General features: G+C 47.5%; 1 protein-coding gene across 8 annotated transcripts in view; it reads right to left on the bottom strand.

Moving 5' to 3' along the window:
* sdk2b (sidekick cell adhesion molecule 2b) overlaps positions 1-20,868 on the bottom strand; it is a 442,520-nt gene that overhangs the window by 68,312 nt on the left and 353,340 nt on the right. For all 8 annotated transcript variants that reach the window (XM_029765043.1, XM_029765048.1, XM_029765044.1 and 5 more), the window contains exon 5: positions 7,356-7,489. In XM_029765043.1, coding sequence (XP_029620903.1) covers positions 7,356-7,489 — 134 coding nt within the window. The remainder of the gene's footprint in view (positions 1-7,355; positions 7,490-20,868) is intronic.

The following is a 20,868-nucleotide window of genomic DNA, read 5'->3' as shown; positions in this document are numbered from 1 at the left end:
GTAAATCTCCAAAGTAAGCTTTGGCAATATGTACATTGTTACCTCATGCTAATAAAGAAAATGTAATTTCATTGAATTGAGAGAGAGCGAGAGAGGGAGAGAGAGAAAGAGGGATAGACAGTAAGTGTGAAATAGAGAGAACGAGATAGGGAGAGAGAGTGAGAGACACACATTTCCTCAGCGAAAACAATGTACTGAGCAAATGTCAAATTGGCTTTTTACCAAATTACTGTACGACAGACCACATATTCACCCTGCAAACCCTAATTGACAAACAAACAAACCAAAACAAAGGCAGTCTTTTCATGCTTTGTTGATTTAAAAAAAGCTTTCGACTCAATTTGGCATGAGGGCCTGCTTTATATAAATTGATGGAAAGTGGCGTTGGGAGAAAAAATATACGACAATATAAAATCCATGTACACAAACAACAAGTGTGCGGTTAAAATCAACTATTAAAGACTACCAGAACCCACTGAATTCTCCAATTACATTTAACTTCTTGGTGACAGGGAAATTCGGAAATTCAGATGAATCATGTGCCCAAATTAAACTGCCTGCTACTCGGGCCCAGAAGGTAGGATATGCATATTACTAGTGGATTTGGATAGAAAACACTCTGCCGTTTCGAAAACTGTTTGAATGATGTCTGTGAGTATAACAGAACTCATATGGCAGGCAAAAACCTGAGAAAAAATCCAACCAGGAAGTGGGTAGTAGTTTATCAACTGATTGTCTTTCCAAACTACAGTGTCTGTGGGGCCATTTTGCACTTCCTAAGGCTTCCACTAGATATCAACAATCTTTAGAACCTTGCTTCATGCTTCTACTGTTACTGGGCAGAGAATAAGAGCTGTCTCAAGCCTGGGACCAGTGAGTTGTTTACTTCGCACTCACGCAGGCGCGCCGCTCCTTCTTTTTCCTCTGTAATGAATACGCTATTGTCCGGTTGGAATATTATCAAAGATTTATGTTAAAAAGACCCTAAGGATTGATTGTAAACATCATTTGACATGTTTCTACGAACGGTAATGGAACTATTTGACTTTTCGTCTCGGGTTTTGCGCTCATGCATTATGCCTTTGGATTAGTGATCTGAACGCGTGAACAAAATGGAGGTATTTGGACATAAATATGGAGTTTATCGAACAAAAACGTTTCTTGTGAAAGTGGGAGTCCTGGGAGTGCATTCCGATGAAGATCAACAAAGATAAGTGATTATTTATAATACTATTTCTGAGTTTAGTTGACTCCAGAACTTGGCGGGTAACTGTATAGCTTGCTTTGATGGCTGAGCTCTGTACTCAGAATATTGAACAATGTGCTTTCGCCGTAAAGCTATTTTGAAATCTGACACAGCGGTTGCATTAAGGAGAAGTGTATCTATAATTCTTTCAATAACTGTTGTAAATTTTATCAACGTTTATGATGACTATTTTTGTAAATTGATGTGCTCATTCACCGTAAGTTTTGGAGGCAATACATTTTCTGAACATCAGGCGCCAATGTAAAATGGGGTTTATGGATATAAATAATAACTTTATCGAACAAAACATACATGTATTGTGTAACATTGAGTCCTGGGAGTGTCATCTGATGAAGATCATCAAAGGTTAGTGATTCATTTTAGCTGTATTTCTGTTTTTTGTGACGCCTCTCCTTGCTTGGAAAATGGCTGTGTGGTTTTTCTTGTTTAGGCGCTGTCCTAACATAGTCTAATATTATGCTTTCGCCGTAAAGCCTTTTTAAAATCGTACAATGTGGTTAGATTAATGAGAAGATTATCTTTAAAATGGGATATAATAGTTGTATGTTTGAGAAATTTGAACATGTCCCAGAGAGGTTAATGAACTACAGGACAAAATACAAACCCTCCAACCAAAAAAGGTCTGTGGTGTTGATGGTATCCTCAATGAAATTATAAAATATACAGACAAATTCCAATAGGCTCTACTTAAACTCTTTAACATAATCCTTAGCTCTGGCATCTTTCCCAATATTTGGAACCATGGACTGATCACCCCAATCCACAAAAGTGGAGACAGATTTGACCCCAATAACTACCGTGGGATATGCGTCAACAGAAACCTTGGGAAAATTGTCTGCATTATCATTAACAGCAGACTAGTTAATTTTCTCAGTGAAAATAATGTACTGAGCAAATGTCAAATTGGCTTTTTACCAAATTACCATACGACAGACCACGTATTCACCCTGCACACCCTAATTGACAAACAAACAAACCAAAACAAAGGAAAAGTCTTCTCATGGTTTGTTGATTTCAAAAAAGCCTTTGACTCAAATTGGCATGAGGGTCTGCTATACAAATTGATGGAAAGTGGTGTTGGGGGAAAAACATACAACGTTTTACAATCCATGTACACAAACAACAAGTGTGCGGTTAAAATTGGCAAAAAACACACATTTCTTTCCAGAGGGCCATGGGGTGAGACAGGGATGCAGCATAAGCCCCACCCTCTTCAACATATATATCAATGCAGTTCATATTAAATGTCGCTGCGGATGGTCTGCTCTGGCTTATTAAATAGCCAAAGCTCATTTTCAGGCCGGAGCCGTGCTGAACAGTACATTTCATTTCCAGTGGGCAGAGTGGATAAGTGCACGTGTGTGCGGCCATGTGAGATATTGGAACTGACCGGAGCATACATCTCTGTTCTGACATAGCACTGAGGAGAATAGAACAGGACAGTACAGTGGCCACTGCTAATAACATTTGCTACGGAACTGGAAAAATGGGAAAATATTGCTACACCAAAGCCAAAACTGTGAAAGGCTAAACCTTAGAGAGGTAGAGAGAGACAGCAAGACAGAGAGACAGAGAGAGAGAGAGAGAGAAAGAAAGAAAGAAAAAGAGCTTGTGTGTGGGTTTGTGTGAGGATTCCAAGAAGGAAAGCGCATGGCAGTAGGAAAGCTGAGTCTGGAGTCCAGGAGAAACACATTGTGATCTATCTATCCTACCATGGCTGCATACACACCTCAGAAACAACTCAAGTTTGAGTGGGTGACAGGGCTGTGGCGGTCATGAAATTTTATCAGAGGGTTATTGTCATGAAAAACACTGCCAGTCTCCCGGTAATTAACCGTTAATTAACATAAACAGGTTTAGGATCTCCAGGCCTCCACACATAGAAGCCACTGATGCACGCCTTGGCAACTTCTACATTTAACAAAATACAATAAATCAATTATATATACACCATCACAATAAATCCATTATTTATTTTAGTCAGGTCTAAAGAAACAATTTGATATGAAAAAAATGTGTTTCAGAAGAAAATTCTATGAGTTAGCCTACTCTATGTTATCTGGCTATGCTCCATGCCATAGACCGTAGGCTTGTTTGTTTAGCTGACAAGATATGCCATGCCATTATTTTAGATGATATGATTTTATAGTAAGAAAATATAATTGAACTTAGCTGAATAAAATAGAAAGGATATTTTTCCCATTCAGCAAACGCGCATATGAAGTGTCTATGTTGAGTGCAAAAGTGGTCATTTGAAACAGGTCCTATATGCTAGATTTTGAATTATTTGGCAACTTTAGTTGTGAATGATACAAACCTTAGAATGTCTTAGAAATCAAACCATATGGGCTGCATGGTGCTACAATAGGCTGTTGATGATTTGAGAAAGAGGTTAAAAAAAAGCTTGCTCTCTGTTCCTTGCCTCAGGCTGCACAGCTGTTCTCTCACCGAGAGATCATATTTTCACCCATCAGACTATTCTCATTTCAATCTTGTCTTTACTAATATGTACAATTTGTTTCGATTTAGAATGGCCCATTATCAAACGGGCAGGAACAGAGGCAGGAGAAAAAAAGACATTCACGCTTCCATTCATCTGTATGAATGGAAGCCGAGCACTTTCCTGCCGGTCCGTTTTTCAATAATGATGGGTAGGCTATTCCGGTTTTATAGTGGAGCATGTGCTTAATATGAGCAGCTGAGAAATAAATATAAGAACACTAATTTCACTCCGTGAAAGTGAATGTGGTTCAAGAACATCTATAGTAACAAGTTTTCGCAATGAAACATACAGTATTTCATTAAACTGTTGACACACTGTCTTGTGCGCTTGTGAAAGAAATAAAGGACAGAGAGGAGGAGATGGAAATGCATGGTGGTGAGATATTCTGTATAGCTAGAGGTAATGTGTCACCCAATTAATTCCGAAAATATTATTTTTTTAAATACTCAATACTGTGCTATTCAAAATCGCCCTGCACAATCAATGAACCAACTGTACCGCCTGGGGCTATACGTTCTCTCCCAGAGAACATTTTGGAGTGTAGCATAAGGTAACCAGTCCATCCAGTATGCATAATAATACAGTCCTCACTCAAAGGCCATTACTACAGGCTAGACCAATTATGTACCAAAGACATCTTAAATCACTTTTGTTTTATGTTTTTCTACTATGCGCAATGCGCAACATACGGTAGGCTATATATTGTATAACCGCACAATCATACTTTTAAATCTGTTTTTTTGGGGGGGGGCTTGGGCTCATATCCCTATGCGTATGCATTAGCTCTAATATGCATATGGGGGTTTTGAACTAATCTTCACCTTAGAAAGTGCTGTCCACTTCGTTGTGGTAGGCTTTAAAACATCTACAATGAACATGTTTTACACTCAGTTTCAACATGCTGTTGCGACCTGATGGAGGGACAATAGAGACCTGAGTACCAGGCCATTAGGACCTGATGGAGGGACAATAGAGACCTGAGTACCAGGCCATTAGGACCTGATGGAGGGACAATAGAGCCCTGAGTACCAGGCCATTAGGACCTGATGATCGTTAGCGAGTTGGGTACTACCAAAGCTAGTCCAGACTGCATGAAAGGAGATTATGGGACTCAGCGGTCACGTGGAATTGTACTGCAGTCATGGCGCATGACTGCTAGTGTGGCAGTAAAATGGTCACCGCAACAGCTCTAAGTGTGTCTGTCTATGTGTGTCTTTTACTGACAGAATAAGCTTCCCCTGTACACCTCCCCCTCTCCGTCCTTCCGACACTGATCTAGGATCAGTTGAGTGTTGGTGGACCCCAGGGGAATAATGCTGTGTGAGGGACATCCCTGCAGGGACCAAGAGAAACACACACACACACACACACACACACACACACACACACACACACACACACACACACACACACACACACACACACACACACACACACACACACACGGGCTGTGTGTCCTTCACAGGGGCAGTGTGTGTCTCTCTCTGGCACCCCCCACTTTCTCTCCCTCTGCTATACCTCTATCACAACTAGCACCAGCCATATGTACCATACTGTCTGCCTGTCTGTCTTCTCTGTTAGCTCTATTCTATCTGCTCTGCTCTGTTCTGTTCTGTCTGCCTGTCTGCTCTTTTCTGTCTGCTCTGTTCCTTCTGCTCTTCTCTGTCTGCATGTCTGCTCTTTTCTGTCTGCTCTATTCTGTTTTGTTTGCTCTTTTCTGTCTACTCTGCTCTGTCTGCTCTGTTCTATTCTGTCTGCCTGCTCTGTTCTGTCTGCTCTATTATGTAAGCTCTGTTCTGACTGTTGTGTCTGCTCTATTATATCTGCTCTGTTCTGTCTGCTCTATTCTGTCTGTTCTATTATGTCTGCTCTATTCTGTCTGTTCTATTATGTCTGCTCTGTTCTTCCCTGTCTGTTCTGTCTCTTCTGTCTGCTCTGTTCTGACTGTTCTATCTGCTCTATTTTGTCTGCTCTGTTCTGACTGTTCTATTTTGTCTGCTCTATTTTGTCTGTTCTGTTTAGTTCTGTCTGCTCTATTATGTCTGCTCTATTATGTCTGTTATGTTCTTTTCTGTCTGTTCTGCATGTCTGCTCTGTTCTGTTATGTCTGCTATATCTGCTCTGTTCTATTATATCTGCTCTTCTCTGTCTGCTCTATTATATCTGCTCTGTTCCATCTGCTCTGTTCTGTCTGCTTTATTATGTCTGTTTTGTTCTGATCTGTCTGCTCTATTATGTCCTGTTCTTTTCTGTCTGTTCTGTCTGCTCTATCATGTCTGCTCTGTTCTGTCTGCATGTCGGCTCTTTTCTGTCTGCTCTGTCTTCTCGGTCTGCTCTGTTCTGTCTGCTCTGTTCGCTCTGTTATTTTTTACATTTTAGTCATTTAGCAGATGCTCTTATCCAGAGCGACTTACAGTAGTGAGTGCATACATTTCATTTCATGCATTTTTTTTTGTACTGGCCCCCCATGGGAATCAAACCCACAACCCTGGCGTTGCAAACACCATGCTCTACCAACTGAGCCACAGGGATGTCTGTTCTGTTCTGTCTGTTCTGTTATGTCTACTCTGTTCTGTTATGTCTGCTCTGTTATGTCTGCTCTGTTCTGTTATGTCTGCTCTGTTCTGTCTGCTCTGTTATGTCTACTCTGTTCTGTTCTGTCTGCTCTGTTATGTCTGCTCTGTTCTGTCTGCTCTGTTCTGTTCTGTCTGCTTTGTTCTGTCTGCTCTGTTATGTCTCCTCTGTTCTGTTCTGTCTGCTCTGTTATGTCTGCTCTGTTCTGTTATGTCTGCTCTGTTCTGTCTGCTCTGTTCTGTCTACTCTGTTCTGTTATGTCTGCTCTGTTATGTCTGCTCCTGTTCTGTTATGTCTGCTCTGCTCTGTCTGCTCTGTTATGTCTCCTCTGTTCTGTTCTGTCTGCTCTGTTATGTCGTTCTGTTATGTCTGCTCTGTTATGTCTGCTCTGTTCTGTTATGTCTGCTCTGTTCTGTCTGCTCTGTTCTGTTATGTCTGCTCTGTTATATCTGCTCTGTTCTGTTATGTCTGCTCTGTTCTGTTATGTCTGCTCTGTTATGTCTGCTCTGTTCTGTTCTGCTCTGTTCTGTTCTGCTCTGTTCTGCCTATACTGTTCTGTCTGTCTGTCTGATCTTGTCCCTCTACTCCTCTGAGATCTACTGTCTGGGTCTGAGTTATGTTCTAATCAACTGTCCCCCTGCACTGTGCCATAGGCCATGTCTGCTTCCTCTATAATCAAGTCTAATACGTTGAACTGCACCAGCCTGCGTTTGATTCTCTCTCAATGTGGAATCTGCTCTGCTGCTGCTGGCCATAGTGTCTGTGTCTGGAAGTGTGTGTGTGTGTGTGTCATATAATCAACTCTTCAACAGAGAGCAGCTGCTTCCTTCGCTTGTCTTATACAGTATAATCAACTCTATCTGCCTGCTGCCGTGTGTGTGTATGTATGTGTGTGTGGGCATATATCCTTGTGTGTGTGTGTCTATGTGTGTGTGCGTGTGGTCCATGTGTGTATGTGCAAGCCTTCATTCATGTGTGCATATCTCTCCATATGGCTTCACTGCTACTCACTGTCAACAGACAAGGTGATGGGTTGGCTGGTCTTGTTTTCCCCGTTCTTGTCGTTGACCGCCTGTACGTAGTAGCGTCCAGCATCAGGGGCCACCGTGGACAGGATGACCAGAGTGTTGTCCAGGGTAATGGCTCTGAGGAACACAGAGAGACACACTCGGTCACAACACTGCCAAGAACACCACACAGAAAAAAACCTCTGTAGGCTATCTGTGTGCAGGGTTTTGCTCCAGCCCAGCACAACCTGCATTATTGAGACCCCCCCCCCCCCCCCCCCCCCGACACACACACACACACAGTCTTGTATAACACACACACACTTTCTTCCCCAGGAACAAATGTCCTCCAGGTATAAAACAGTTTCCCTGTTGTATTCCTGTTGTGTGTACTCGCTCTTCCCCTGCTCCTGCCCCTCCCACCCTGTGCTGTGCTGACCAGTGGAGTGAGACCTAGAGCTCCTCCCCTGCTCCTGCCCCTCCCACCCTGTGCTGTGCTGACCAGTGGAGTGAGACCTAGAGCTCCTCCCCTGCTCCTGCCCCTCCCACCCTGTGCTGTGCTGACCAGTGGAGTGAGACCTAGAGCTCCTCCCCTGCTCCTGCCCCTCCCACCCTGTGCTGTGCTGACCAGTGGAGTGAGACCTAGAGCTCTCCCTGCTCCTGCCCCTCCCACCCTGTGCTGTGCTGACCAGTGGAGTGAGACCTAGAGCTCCTCTCCCTGCTCCTGCCCCTCCCACCCTGTGCTGTGCTGACCAGTGGAGTGAGACCTAGAGCTCCTCTCCCTGCAGTCTACCAATTATAGCCCCACCTTTGTTTACAATCAATGTCTGCTTATTATCAGCACCTGTTCACCAATTTGGAGCTGGATTGAATGTTTGGACACGTTGCCACCGACCCCCTCACCCTCCCTCTCCCTCCGTTTCTCGCCTGGAGGAATACAAACCACCACCACCACTCTGAGGATAATACAGTACACACATATCCTACTATACAAGCAGTGCAACAGAAAGGAAATGTTGGATACAAATTCACAAATAAAGTGCATGCACAAGTAAAGTTAAATACAAACACATTCACTATTTATACCAAAGTATGTGGACACCCCTTAATATTAGCGGGTTCGGCTATTTCAGCTACACCCGTTGCTGACAAGTGTACAGTATAAAATGGAGCACACAGCCATGCAATCTCCATAGACAAACATTGGCAGTAGAATAGTCTTACTGAAGAGCTCAGTGACTTTCAACGTGGCACCGTCATAGGATGCCACCTTTCCAAGAAGTCACATGTCTGCCCTGCTACAGCTGACCCGGTCAACTGTAAGTGCTGTTATTGTGAAGTGGAAACTTATAGGAGCAACAACGGCTCAGCCACGAAGTGGTAGGCCACACAAGCTCACAGAACGGGGCCGCGCATAGAGTGTAAAAATCGTATGTCCTCGGTTGCAACACTCACAACCGAGTTCCAAACTGCGTCTGGAAGCAACGTCAGCACAATAACTGTTCGTCAGGAGCTTCATGAAAAGGGTTTCCAAACTTTCCATGGCCGAGGAGCCACACACAAGCCAAAGATCACCATGCGCAATGTCAAGCGTCGGCTGGGGTGGTGTTAAACTTGTTGCCTCTGGAGCAGTGGAAACACGTTCTTTGGAGTGATGAATCTGAGTTTGGCAGATGCCAGGAGAACGCTACCTGCCCCAATGCATAGTGCCAACTGTAAAGTTTGGTGGAGGAGGAATAATGGGGCTCTTTTTCAAGGTTCGGGCTAGGCCCCTTAGTTCCAGTGAAGGGAAATCTTAACGTTACAGCATACAATGACATGCTAGATGATTCTGTGCTTCCAACTTTGTGGCAACAGTTTGTGGAAGGTCCATTTCTGTTTCAGCATGACAATGTCCCTGTGCACAAAGCGAGGTCCATACAAAAATGGTTTGTCGAGATCGGTGTGGAAGAACTTGACTGGTCTGCACAGAGCCCTGACCTCAACCCCATCAAACACCTTTGGGATGAATTGGAACGCCGATTGCGAGCCAGGCCTAATCGCCCAACATCAGTGCCCGACCTCACTAATGCTCTTGTGGCTGAATGGAAGCTAGTCCCCACAGCAATGCTCCACCATCTAGTGGAAAGCCTTCCCAGAAGAGTGGAGGCTGTTATAACAGCAAAGGGGGACCAACTCCATATTAATGCCCAGGATTTTGGAATGAGATGTTCAACAAGCAGATGTCCACATACTTTGATCATGTAGCGTATGCGCCCATTTAGCCTTTATTCACATGCATACTGGAGACAACATTTCTAGCTGCAATGCTCAGTTCTCTGAAACCTGAACCGTCCTGAATGAACAAGGCCATGGTATTGATAATCAACTGGAAGTCTGGGAGACTTAACGAGTATGCACTTGACAACCAGCAGCAGCTGTAAGAGGTTGTTGTGATTAATGGTGGGTTGTAAATAAGTGGCTCGGCTGTGTGTCACGGACGGTGTGCTTTACTTATGTTCTATTCGGAGTGGAGAGGTGCTTGGTTTGCCTTCCTGGGGTGTATGCACGCCCCTATGTACCAGCAGACCCTGACGCCGTTACAGCACAGCGAGGGTGCTGTGGTTCGCCTGCCGATGCGTCCCTCCTCCTCTAATCACAGACACATACAAACACACACGCACACACACTATGAACCCCTTCACCCCCCACCCTCCTCTCACACGTACGCTGAGTTTAGATGCCATCTATGTGAAATGAGTTAGCAGAGACCAAGTCCTGTTTATCAGCCATTAGGGTTCTGGGTCGTTCTTGAATTGTGGTGGCATTTGCATCCCTCACATTTGCAACCATGAAAAACACTTTAAAATGACAAATAGTTATACATCATACATGTTTTTGTTTATATTGAACTGTTTGTAACAGTGACAAAACATAATGCAAATCGCTAATACTGCAAAACGATGCACTGTTTAATGTACTTAGTGTAAGCAAATTGGCTTGTCCCAGTAGTGATGAGTAGAGTGTTCAAGTGACATGTTTTGGGGATTTAGAGATATCTATCTATGATTTTGAATGCTAGAAAGTAAATACAAGTATTTAATACAGTGTATATAGATCAACAAAAACAAATAAGGCTATTCAAATCTGTATATATGTATTTTTTTACAAATATAATATGTTTTATGTCATTGGTGTTACCGTCTTGAAAATCAATGATCAAGGACTTTGATTATTCCCTCCAGCAGCAAACTGTTATCAGGAGAGGGGCCTATATTAAAGAAAACAAATAGCTAATCACTCCTTTTAATTATGCCATAAATTTGAAGATTCCATCGATAATATGGTGTCAAAATACAAAGTGTCATTGGCGTAACTCAATTTAAATGAAGAGAAATCACATTGTGAGCAAAATAATCAGTTTAGTAAACAATTTGTAAAGAATTAATGACCTTAGATTTGTAATTGGTGATACCGTCATTGGTGTTCCTTCTACTGCTGGTACTATGTTATCATAATGGTAAAAAAACATATTTAAAGTCATTATGCTGCTACAGTATATTAGTTGATTTAGAATCAGAAAATTCAACCAAACAGATTCCTGAAAATGTATGTATATTTTTTCAAAATAGCATGCTCAAAAGTAAGTGCATTTCAAGAACACCCATTGTATAAGTAGGATGACTAAAGAGCCCTGCTCCTGCTAGACTGATATTCTACTGTATAACGAGCAGTCAGGCCAGGGTCACTCACAAGAACACAGCAAAACAACAAGAATAGAAAAACCAACAATGGCTAGCAGACACAATGGGAGACCAACCGACTGATACACTGCTGCTGTGCGTGTGTGTATGTATATATGTGTGTGTGTGTGTGTGTGTGTGTGTGTGTGTGTGTATATATATATATATATGTGTGTGTGTGTGTGTGTGTGTGTGTACCTGAGCTGAACCCCTTATAAAAACACATCTTTCAAACATGATCTCTCCACACTGCTGTATGTGGAAAACATCACAATGGTCCCCAGTAGAGGAGAGAGATGGAGGAGATGGAGGAGATGGAGGAGCAAGGTGTTATTGGCGCATACCTGTTCTTTGGGTTCTCTTCATGACTTACAAGTTCCAACCGCTTGACTGATTGATTTTAAAATATCTCCAAGCGAGAGACGCCTCATTTGTGATTCCCAAAGCGTCTCGTAGGCCTGACTAAATCCATGGTTAATATTTAATACTACTGTCCTAGCTCATCGCTGTGGAGACACATCCCGGACCGTCACCTTGGAGATGAATTATGGATTCCCATAGGGAAGTGGATGGAGTGAAACTGTCGGAAGCGTTAAATGAATCCCAGGTGATTCCCGGGACCTTTCCAAAATGGGGACAGTGTGTAACGATGCCTGTAGCATATAAGATAAGTAACTGGCTATGGCCCCGTGTGGCTCAGTTGGTAGAGCATGGTGTTTGCGACGCCAGGGTTGTGGGTTCGATTCCCACGGGGGACCAGTAAGGAGAAAAAATGTATGAAATGTATGCATTCACTACTGTAAGTCGCTCTGAATAAGAGCGTCTGCTAAATGACTAAAATGTATGAGTGTAGTGAGTAGATATTCACTGTATTAACAGGCATTATATATAATGCAGCCTATCATCCTCATTGTGTACCTGAATACTACATACACTTAAGCAATAAGGCCTGAGTGGGTGTGGTAAACGGTCAATATACCATGGCTAAGGGCTGTTCTTACGCATGGTGCAACGCTGTGGTATATTGGCCATATATCATAAACCCCAGCCTTATTGCTATTATAAACTGGTTACCAATGTAATTAGAGCAGTACAAATACATGTGTTGTCATACTTGTGGTATACAGTCTGATATACCACGTCTGTCAGCCAATCAGCATTCAGGGCTTCAACCACTCAGTTTATAATTGTAAATATATAATCTGCACTGACAGATACACTAACACTACTCTCTCTCTAAATCTCCTAGCTACAAACACGCACACGCACACACACACACACACACACACACACACAGGTCTCCCCTGCTGCTTGTTCTCTCTTTACCCTTCAACACGAGCCCATCCTAAATTACACCTTATTCCCTACATAGTGCACCACTTATGACCAGGACCCATAGGGCTCTGGTCAAAAGTAGTGCACTATGTAAGGAATAGGGTCCTATTTGGGATGCAAACCTGTGAAAACTGTAGAAGGAATCATCTGCCATGTCTACATCCAGATATAGGCCGAATGAAAGAGAGAGCAAGAGTGGAGGAATCTAAGGGTTGTTCTATAGCTGCTTCTTCAAGGTGATTTAGTAAAGTATGAAGAAGTATTTCTATCCTTTCTTCCTCTCTCCCTCTCTCTCTCGCTCTCTCTCGCTCTCTCTCTCTCTCTCTCTCTCTCTCTCTCTCTCCTCTCTCTCTCTCCCTCTCTCTCTTTTCTTTGATTTAACCCACATTTGCATTGTTATTCCACTGTAACAGCTCCCATTAACTAAGGAGTCTGCCGGGAGGCTGCAATGCAGAAGCCTGGACAGCAGGCAGCATCTCTGATATATTTTGGCCATTTATAGCAAGAGCCTGGCTGTGCTGTGCTGGGGCCTGGAGGCGTCATGTATCTCTGTTTGTAATTATTTCCCATCTAGGGTTTATTTATGTATTTGATGCCATGGGGGAGGAAAGTGATTGACAGCTAACACTGATAATGATTATGTACAGCTCCCATCAATATTGGTGTGTGTCCATGCGTGTGCTTGCACATGTGTGTAGTCTTGTGTGTAGTCTTGTGTGTAGTGTGTGTGTGTGTGTGTGTAGTGTGTGTGTGTATGTGTGTAAAACACAGTTGACATAGTGTGACAGTGTCCAGACTACTCGGAGACACACACAATGGAAGAGTGTAATGTCACTCCCCCCCCCCACCCACCCCGACACCCACCTCAGACCTCCATTACTTACAGACAAATAGCCGTTACCGGGGCCAGCCTCTGCCAGATTCCCCAAGGAGAGAGAGGGGTGAGGGGTCAGGGGGGATAAAGCGGCAGGCCTGGGCCAGAGCCGACACCCTGCCTTCCATCGCTCCACAACACATCGCTCTAATGAAAAGCTCCAGCTCCAGGGTGGATGGAGGGAGGAGGGAGGAGATAGATGGAGGAGAGGAGGGAGGCTGTTGCTCATAAAAACAGCCACTTGCTTGTCTCAGTGGGAGTGTGCTCTCATGATTTGTAGCTGGCCGCTTGACTTCCCACTCCCTACTGCTAACCTTAACCTTATTTTCAGAACTACTATGGTATTGAGTATTCATAGCATAAGTAATAGATATAAGCCAATTGTCACATCTCTTGATGTACTGCCTGAGATCAGATCAGTCAGATGCCTCTATATCCTTGAGAATGTGACATCCCACCTCAGAGTTTGGTGAACATCTGAGATTTCAGCAGCATCCCGATCATTAGCAGCCTCCTCACACCTACAATACTCTACTAGGACCTGTTTCTCCTTGAGCCTTTCTATTGACCAGTGAGTGAGTCCAGCCAGGTCAACCAGGACTAATCCTACACACACACGCACGTACACACACACACACACACACACACACACACACACACACACACACACACACACACACACACACACACACACACACACACACACACACACACACACACACACACACACACACACACCACAGTGAGTAATGGAGAATCCATATTAGACTGACAGGAGGTGGATGTCTCAGGCAGACCTATTAATTGACCACTCTCTCTAAGCAGCAGCTAAACACTGGTAATTGCACAGCGGGTGTCAGCAAAGCATCAATATTCCTCCTCATCCCCAGTCTTCTCCTCTCTGTGATTTCCCAGGTAGGCCACGTTATGTTAGGTTGTTAACTGTCATGGCTACAAGGTGGTAGGGCTGTAGCACTCAGAGATAAATCCATGACAACGTCTTGAGAGACAAGAGAGAAGTTTCCGGATGAAAAAAGAGAGATAGAGAGAAATGGTTGACTAAGAAAGAAAATGCATGCTAGGGCCCGCCTGACTCCTCTACTCCTCCTCGTGCCTGACTCCTCTACTCCTCCTCGTGCCTGACTCCTCTACTCCTCCTCGTGCCTGACTCCTCTACTCCTCCTCGTGCCTGACTCCTCTACTCCTCCTCGTGCCTGACTCCTCTACTCCTCCTCGTGCCTGACTCCTCTACTCCTTCTCGTGCCTGACTCCTCTACTCCTCCTCGTGCCTGACTCCTCTGCTCCTCCTCGTGCCTGACTCCTCTACTCCTCCTCGTGCCTGACTCCTCTACTCCTCCTCGTGCCTGACTCCTCTACTCCTTCTCGTGCCTGACTCCTCTACTCCTCCTCGTGCCTGACTCCTCTGCTCCTCCTCGTGCCTGACTCCTCTACTCCTCCTCGTGCCTGACTCCTCTACTCCACCTCGTGCCTGACTCCTCTACTCCTCCTCGTGCCTGACTCCTCTACTCCTCCTCGTGCCTGACTCCTCTACTCTGCTCCTCGTGTCTGACTCCTCTACTCCTCCTCGTGTCTGATTCCTCTACTCCTCCTCGTGCCTGACTCCTCTACTCCTCCTCGTGCCTGACTCCTCTGCTCCTCCTCGTGCCTGACTCCTCTACTCCTCCTCGTGCCTGACTCCTCTACTCCTCCTCGTGCCTAACTCCTCTACTCCTCCTCGTGCCTGACTGCTCTACTCCTCCTTGTGCCTGACTCCTCTACTCCTCCTCGTGCCTGACTCCTCTACTCCTCCTCGTGCCTGACTCCTCTGCTCCTCCTCGTGCCTGACTGCTCTACTCCTCCTCGTGCCTGACTCCTCTACTCCTCCTCGTGCCTGACTCCACTACTCCTCCCCGTGCCTGACTCCTCTACTCCTCCTCGTGCCTGACTGCTCTACTCCTCCTCGTGCCTGACTCCTCTACTCCTCCTCGTGCCTGACTCCTCTACTCCTCCTCGTGCCTGACTCCTTTGCTCCTCCTCGTGCCTGACTCCTCTGCTCCTCCTCGTGCCTGACTCCTCTGCTCCTCCTCGTGCCTGACTCCTCTGCTCCTCCTCGTGCCTGACTCCTCTACTCCTCCTCGTGCCTGACTCCTCTACTCCTCCTCGTGCCTGACTCCTCAACTCCTCCTCGTGCCTGACTGCTCTACTCCTCCTCGTGCCTGACTCCTCTACTCCTCCTCGTGCCTAACTCCTCTACTCCTCCTCGTGCCTGACTGCTCTACTCCTCCTCGTGCCTGACTCCTCTACTCCTCCTCGTGCCTGACTGCTCTACTCCTCCTCGTGCCTGACTCCTCTACTCCTCCTCGTGCCTGACTCCTCTACTCCTCCTCGTGCCTGACTGCTCTACTCCTCCTCGTACCTGACTCCTCTACTCCTCCTCGTGCCTAACTCCTCTACTCCTCCTCGTGCCTGACTGCTCTACTCCTCCTCGTGCCTGACTCCTCTACTCCTCCTCGTGCCTGACTCCTCTACTCCTCCTCGTGCCTGACTCCTCTGCTCCTCCTCGTGCCTGACTGCTCTACTCCTCCTCGTGCCTGACTCCTCTACTCCTCCTCGTGCCTGACTCCACTACTCCTCCTCGTGCCTGACTGCTCTACTCCTCCTCGTGCCTGACTCCTCTACTCCTCCTCGTGCCTGACTCCTCTACTCCTCCTCGTGCCTGACTCCTCTACTCCTCCTCGTGCCTGACTGCTCTACTCCTCCTCGTGCCTGACTCCTCTGCTCCTCCTCGTGCCTGACTGCTCTACTCCTTCTCGTGCCTGACTCCTCTACTCCTCCTCGTGCCTGACTCCTCTACTCCTCCTCGTGCCTGACTCCTCTACTCCTCCTCGTGCCTGACTGCTCTACTCCTCCTCGTACCTGACTCCTCTACTCCTCCTCGTGCCTGACTCCTCTACTCCTCCTCGTGCCTGACTCCACTACTCCTCCTCGTGCCTGACTGCTCTACTCCTCCTCGTACCTGACTCCTCTACTCCTCCTCGTGCCTGACTCCTCTACTCCTCCTCGTGCCTGACTCCTCTGCTCCTCCTCGTGCCTGACTCCTCTACTCCTCCTCGTGCCTGACTCCTTTGCTCCTCCTCGTGCCTGACTCCTCTGCTCCTCCTCGTGCCTGACTCCTCTGCTCCTCCTCGTGCCTGACTCCTCTGCTCCTCCTCGTGCCTGACTCCTCTACTCCTCCTCGTGCCTGACTCCTCTACTCCTCCTCGTGCCTGACTCCTCAACTCCTCCTCGTGCCTGACTGCTCTACTCCTCCTCGTGCCTGACTCCTCTACTCCTCCTCGTGCCTAACTCCTCTACTCCTCCTCGTGCCTGACTGCTCTACTCCTCCTCGTGCCTGACTCCTCTACTCCTCCCCGTGCCGGACTCCTCTACTCCTCCTCGTGCCTGACTGCTCTACTCCTCCTCGTGCCTGACTCCTCTACTCCTCCTCGTGCCTGACTCCTCTACTCCTCCTCGTGCCTGACTCACCTTCCAATCTGGCAAACGGTGCGGTGCAATTCCGGGTAAATGTGTTTACTGAAGGAGGCTCTGATTATACAGCACATTAAGTCTCGGGAATAACACAACAAATCACAGCCCCCAAATGGAAAAGGCCCTTTCAATTGCATCTCATTCAATGAGAGAAGAGTAATTGCTATTAGAGCTAAATAAGTACTTTTTCTCCCCTCGGCCTCACCCAGCCCTGGCACACTGCATTCCAATGAGCCCGGCCGGGATCCATTCAGTCTAAACCAAACTAGTGCAGAGCAGATCGACCGGAATTCGAGACACCAAACCTGTTTAGGACAGTGGTGATCAATCAAATATAGAGAAGCAGATTGGAGACAAAGCAGGCAGTATGGGTTTTACATTTTTGAACAGATAACTGCTCTTTTCAGTTAAGGGCCATATTTCTGTTGTTGAAGCTAAACAGGATCACTATGAAGAGTGCATAGAACTCTTTCTCTGCGACAAGGACGCTAACAGTCTGAGAGGACAGAGCAGACTAGGTGGATGCCAAAAAGAACAGCTGCATAGGCAGCACGGGCGGCAGAGAGATAACAGTCGCAGGTCCACTATGAGACATTGCCTCTGTCAAGGGAAACTGGAGGCAGGGGAGCCGAAATGGGGGAATTCTCTGAGCCACCATGGATCTTGTTTACTTTACATATCCATAGTGATAGATACTGTATGTTCATTTCCCTGTTCGTTCCAGGGAGACCAGTCCAATGTGCCTTTGAAAGTTGAGAAAAACTTAACTAAGTTACACACAGAATCTTTCTCCAAGGCTACACTTTCACACATAACTAAACCCGCCTCCATGTCCTTGGAATCCAAAGCCCTCACCGACTCCCCTCCCATCCATCCTGCTATGGGGGGACTCAGGCAGGCATCGAGAACCTCCAACTAGGTCCAACGTGACGCGCATGCACACGCAACACTCCTACCTCCCAGCTCCAACCTACCTGGCTACCTGGCTGATTACAGTGTGATGGAAATCATCTCTGAACAGCATCAAGGTGCCAAAGCAGAATGTAAAGGAGAAGGAGTAATACCCCCCAGGGTCAATTGTGTTCAATTTTAGAAGATGTTATATTGCTTTGCTATTCTGGAAATATTCCTTTCTATAGTGGTAGAGGAGAGAGGAGAGGAAAGATAGAGAAAGGTGGTGAGAAGAAACGATGCAAATGACAAGTATGACACCTCAACTAGAAGACGTGAGAGAGAGAGGGATGGAGAGAGTGTCACGCTCGTAGAAAAGGTCGGACCAAGGCGCAGCGTGATTTGAGTTCCACATATTTTATTAAAGTGAAACTAAGAAAACCACAAACATACAACGAACGTGAAGTCGTAGTGCTCAACACACTAAGACAAAACAATATCCCACAACCCAGGTGGGAACAATGGAGAACTTAAGTATGATCCCCAATTAGAGGCAACAAACATCAGCTGCCTCTAATTGGGAACCATACCAACACCAACATAGAAATGAAAATACTAGAACACTCCCTAGTCACGCCCTGACCTACAGTACCCCCCCCCCCCAAAGGTGCGGACACCGGCCGCAAAACCTGAAACCAAATGGGGAGGGTAGGGGGGGTGACTAGTGTCGGCTCCGGTGTGGGTCGCCGACCCCGCAAAGACCCCGGATCCGGCCATGGGGCCAGGCTGAACGCTGTGCCTGGACTGGGCAGTGGCGCAGAGGAAGGCTGCGGCCTTGGAGCTGTACTGAATGCCGTGCCTGGACTGGGCACCGGCGCAGAGGAGGGCTCCGGCCATGGAGCTGGGTTGGACGCCGTGCCTGGACTGGGCACCGGCACAGAGGAAGGCTCCGGCCATGGAGCTGGGTTGGCCGCCGTGCCTGGACTGGGCACGGGTGCAGAGGAAGGCTCCGGCCTTGGAGCGGGACTGGACGCCATGCCTGGACTGGGCACCGGCGCAGAGGAAGGCTCCTGCCATGGAGCTGGACTGAACACCGTGCCTGGACTGGGCACCAGCGCAGAGGGAGGCTCCTGCCAGGGAGCAGGACTGGACACCGTGCTTGGACTGGGCATCGGCGCAGGTTGCACCGGACTGATGACACGCTCCTCAGGTGGAGTGCGTGGAGCCGGCACAGGACGCTGCGGGCTGGAGAGGCGCACTTGAAGCCTAGTGCGTGGAGCTGGTACAGGTGGCACCGGACTGTTGACACGCACTTCAGGGCGAGTTCGGGGAGCTGGCACAGGACGTACCGGACTGGGGAGGCGCACTGGAGGCCTGGTGCGTGGAGCCGGTACAGGTAGCACCGGACTGATGACACGCTCTTTAGGGAGGGTGCGGATAGCTGGCACAGGACGTAACGGACTGGGATGGCGCACTGGAGGCCAGAAGCGTGAAACCGGCACAGGTGGCACCAGACTGGTGACACGCACTTCAGGGCGAGTGCGGGGAGTTGGCACAGGACGTACCAGACTGGGGAGGCGCACTGGAGGCCTGATGCGTGGAGCCGGCACAGGTTGCACCGGACTGGTGACACGCACTTCAGGGCGAGTGCGGGGAGCAGGCACAGGACGTACCGGGCTGGGGAGGAGCACTGGAGGCCTGATGCGTGGAGCCGGCACACGTGGCACCGGACTGGTGACACGTACTTCAGGGTGAGTGCGGAGAGCTGGCACAGGACGTACCGGTCTGGAGAGGCGCACTGGAGGCCTGATGCGTGGAGCCGGCACACGTGGCACCGGACTGTGACATGCACTTCAGGGCGAATGCGGGGAGCAGGCACAGGACGTACTGGGCTGGGGAGGCGCACTGGAGGCCTGGTGCGTGGAGCCGGTACAGGTAGCACCGGACTGGTGACACGCTCTTTAGGGAGGGTGCGGATAGCTGGCACAGGACGTAACGGACTGGGGAGGCGCACTGGAGGCCAGAAGCGTGAAACCGGCACAGACTTCACCAGACTGCTGACAGGCTCTTCTGGTCGAATGTTGAGTAGAACACACTTGACCAACATCTCTCTCCTCTCTCTCTCCCCCAACTTCTCTATCACCTCCCTGACGGTCTCTGGCTTTTCAGTGCGGGGAGCTGGCACAGATGTCACCGGACTGGTGTCACGCTCTTCAGCACGCCTGCACTGTAGCATACTCCTCGCCAAAGTCATTCTCCGATACCCCTCATTGCACTCCTCCATCGACTCCCATTCGGGCTCTGGCACTCGCCGCTGCTCAGCCGACCACCCCTTGTGCCCCCCCCCCCCCCCAAAAAAATAATCTTGTGGTTTCTGTGGCCGCGGCCCCCAGCATCGTCGCTGTCCTTCCTGATTTCCTGGCGACTCCCACCAAGGAAGGGTCACACATCCTCCCATGATCTCTTCCCAGGTCCAACTCATTTTCCCTCCGTTGCACGCTGCTTGGTCCTTTTGTGGTGGGATATTCTGTCACGCTCGTAGAAAAGGTGTGACCAAGGCGCAGCGTGATTTGAGTTCTAAATATTTTATTAAAGTGAAACTAAGAAAACAACAAACATACAATGAACGTGAAGTCGTAGTGCTCAACACACTAACACAAAACAATATACCACAACCCAGGTGGGAACAATGGAGAACTTAAGTATGATCCCCAATTAGAGACAACGAACATCAGCTGCCTCTAATTGGGAACCATACCAAGAGCACCAACATAGAAATGAAAAGACTAGAACACCCCCTAGTCACGCCCTGACCTACTATGGTCAGGGTGTGACAGAGAGAGAGACTTGAATAAAGCCTTTTTACAATTTTGAATTTGAGAGAGAGAAAACCTGAGAGAAAGGGAGAGAGAAACATGTTGTCCCCCACAAATAATGCAGAGCCCCCCTTGGGCCAATTGAGATATTGTGTGTGACTAACACATTTCAGTTATCGTGTGTGACCACAGATTATCCATTATATTGACCAGATTCTCAAGTGGCCGCTCTAACAATGAAAATAAACGTCTTCTAAAATGGAAGGCAGCCTGGGTACCAGTCTCTTTAGCTTATCCACTCTCTGTACTCCATGTCATGTGCCAAAGACTCTGGTACCCAGGCTAGAAGGC

The sequence above is a fragment of the Salmo trutta genome, chromosome 10 (genome assembly GCF_901001165.1).
Source record: "Salmo trutta chromosome 10, fSalTru1.1, whole genome shotgun sequence".
NCBI lineage: Eukaryota > Metazoa > Chordata > Actinopteri > Salmoniformes > Salmonidae > Salmo > Salmo trutta.
The sequence above is the reverse complement of the archived record's forward strand: the minus strand, read 5'-3'. Positions and strand labels throughout refer to the sequence as shown.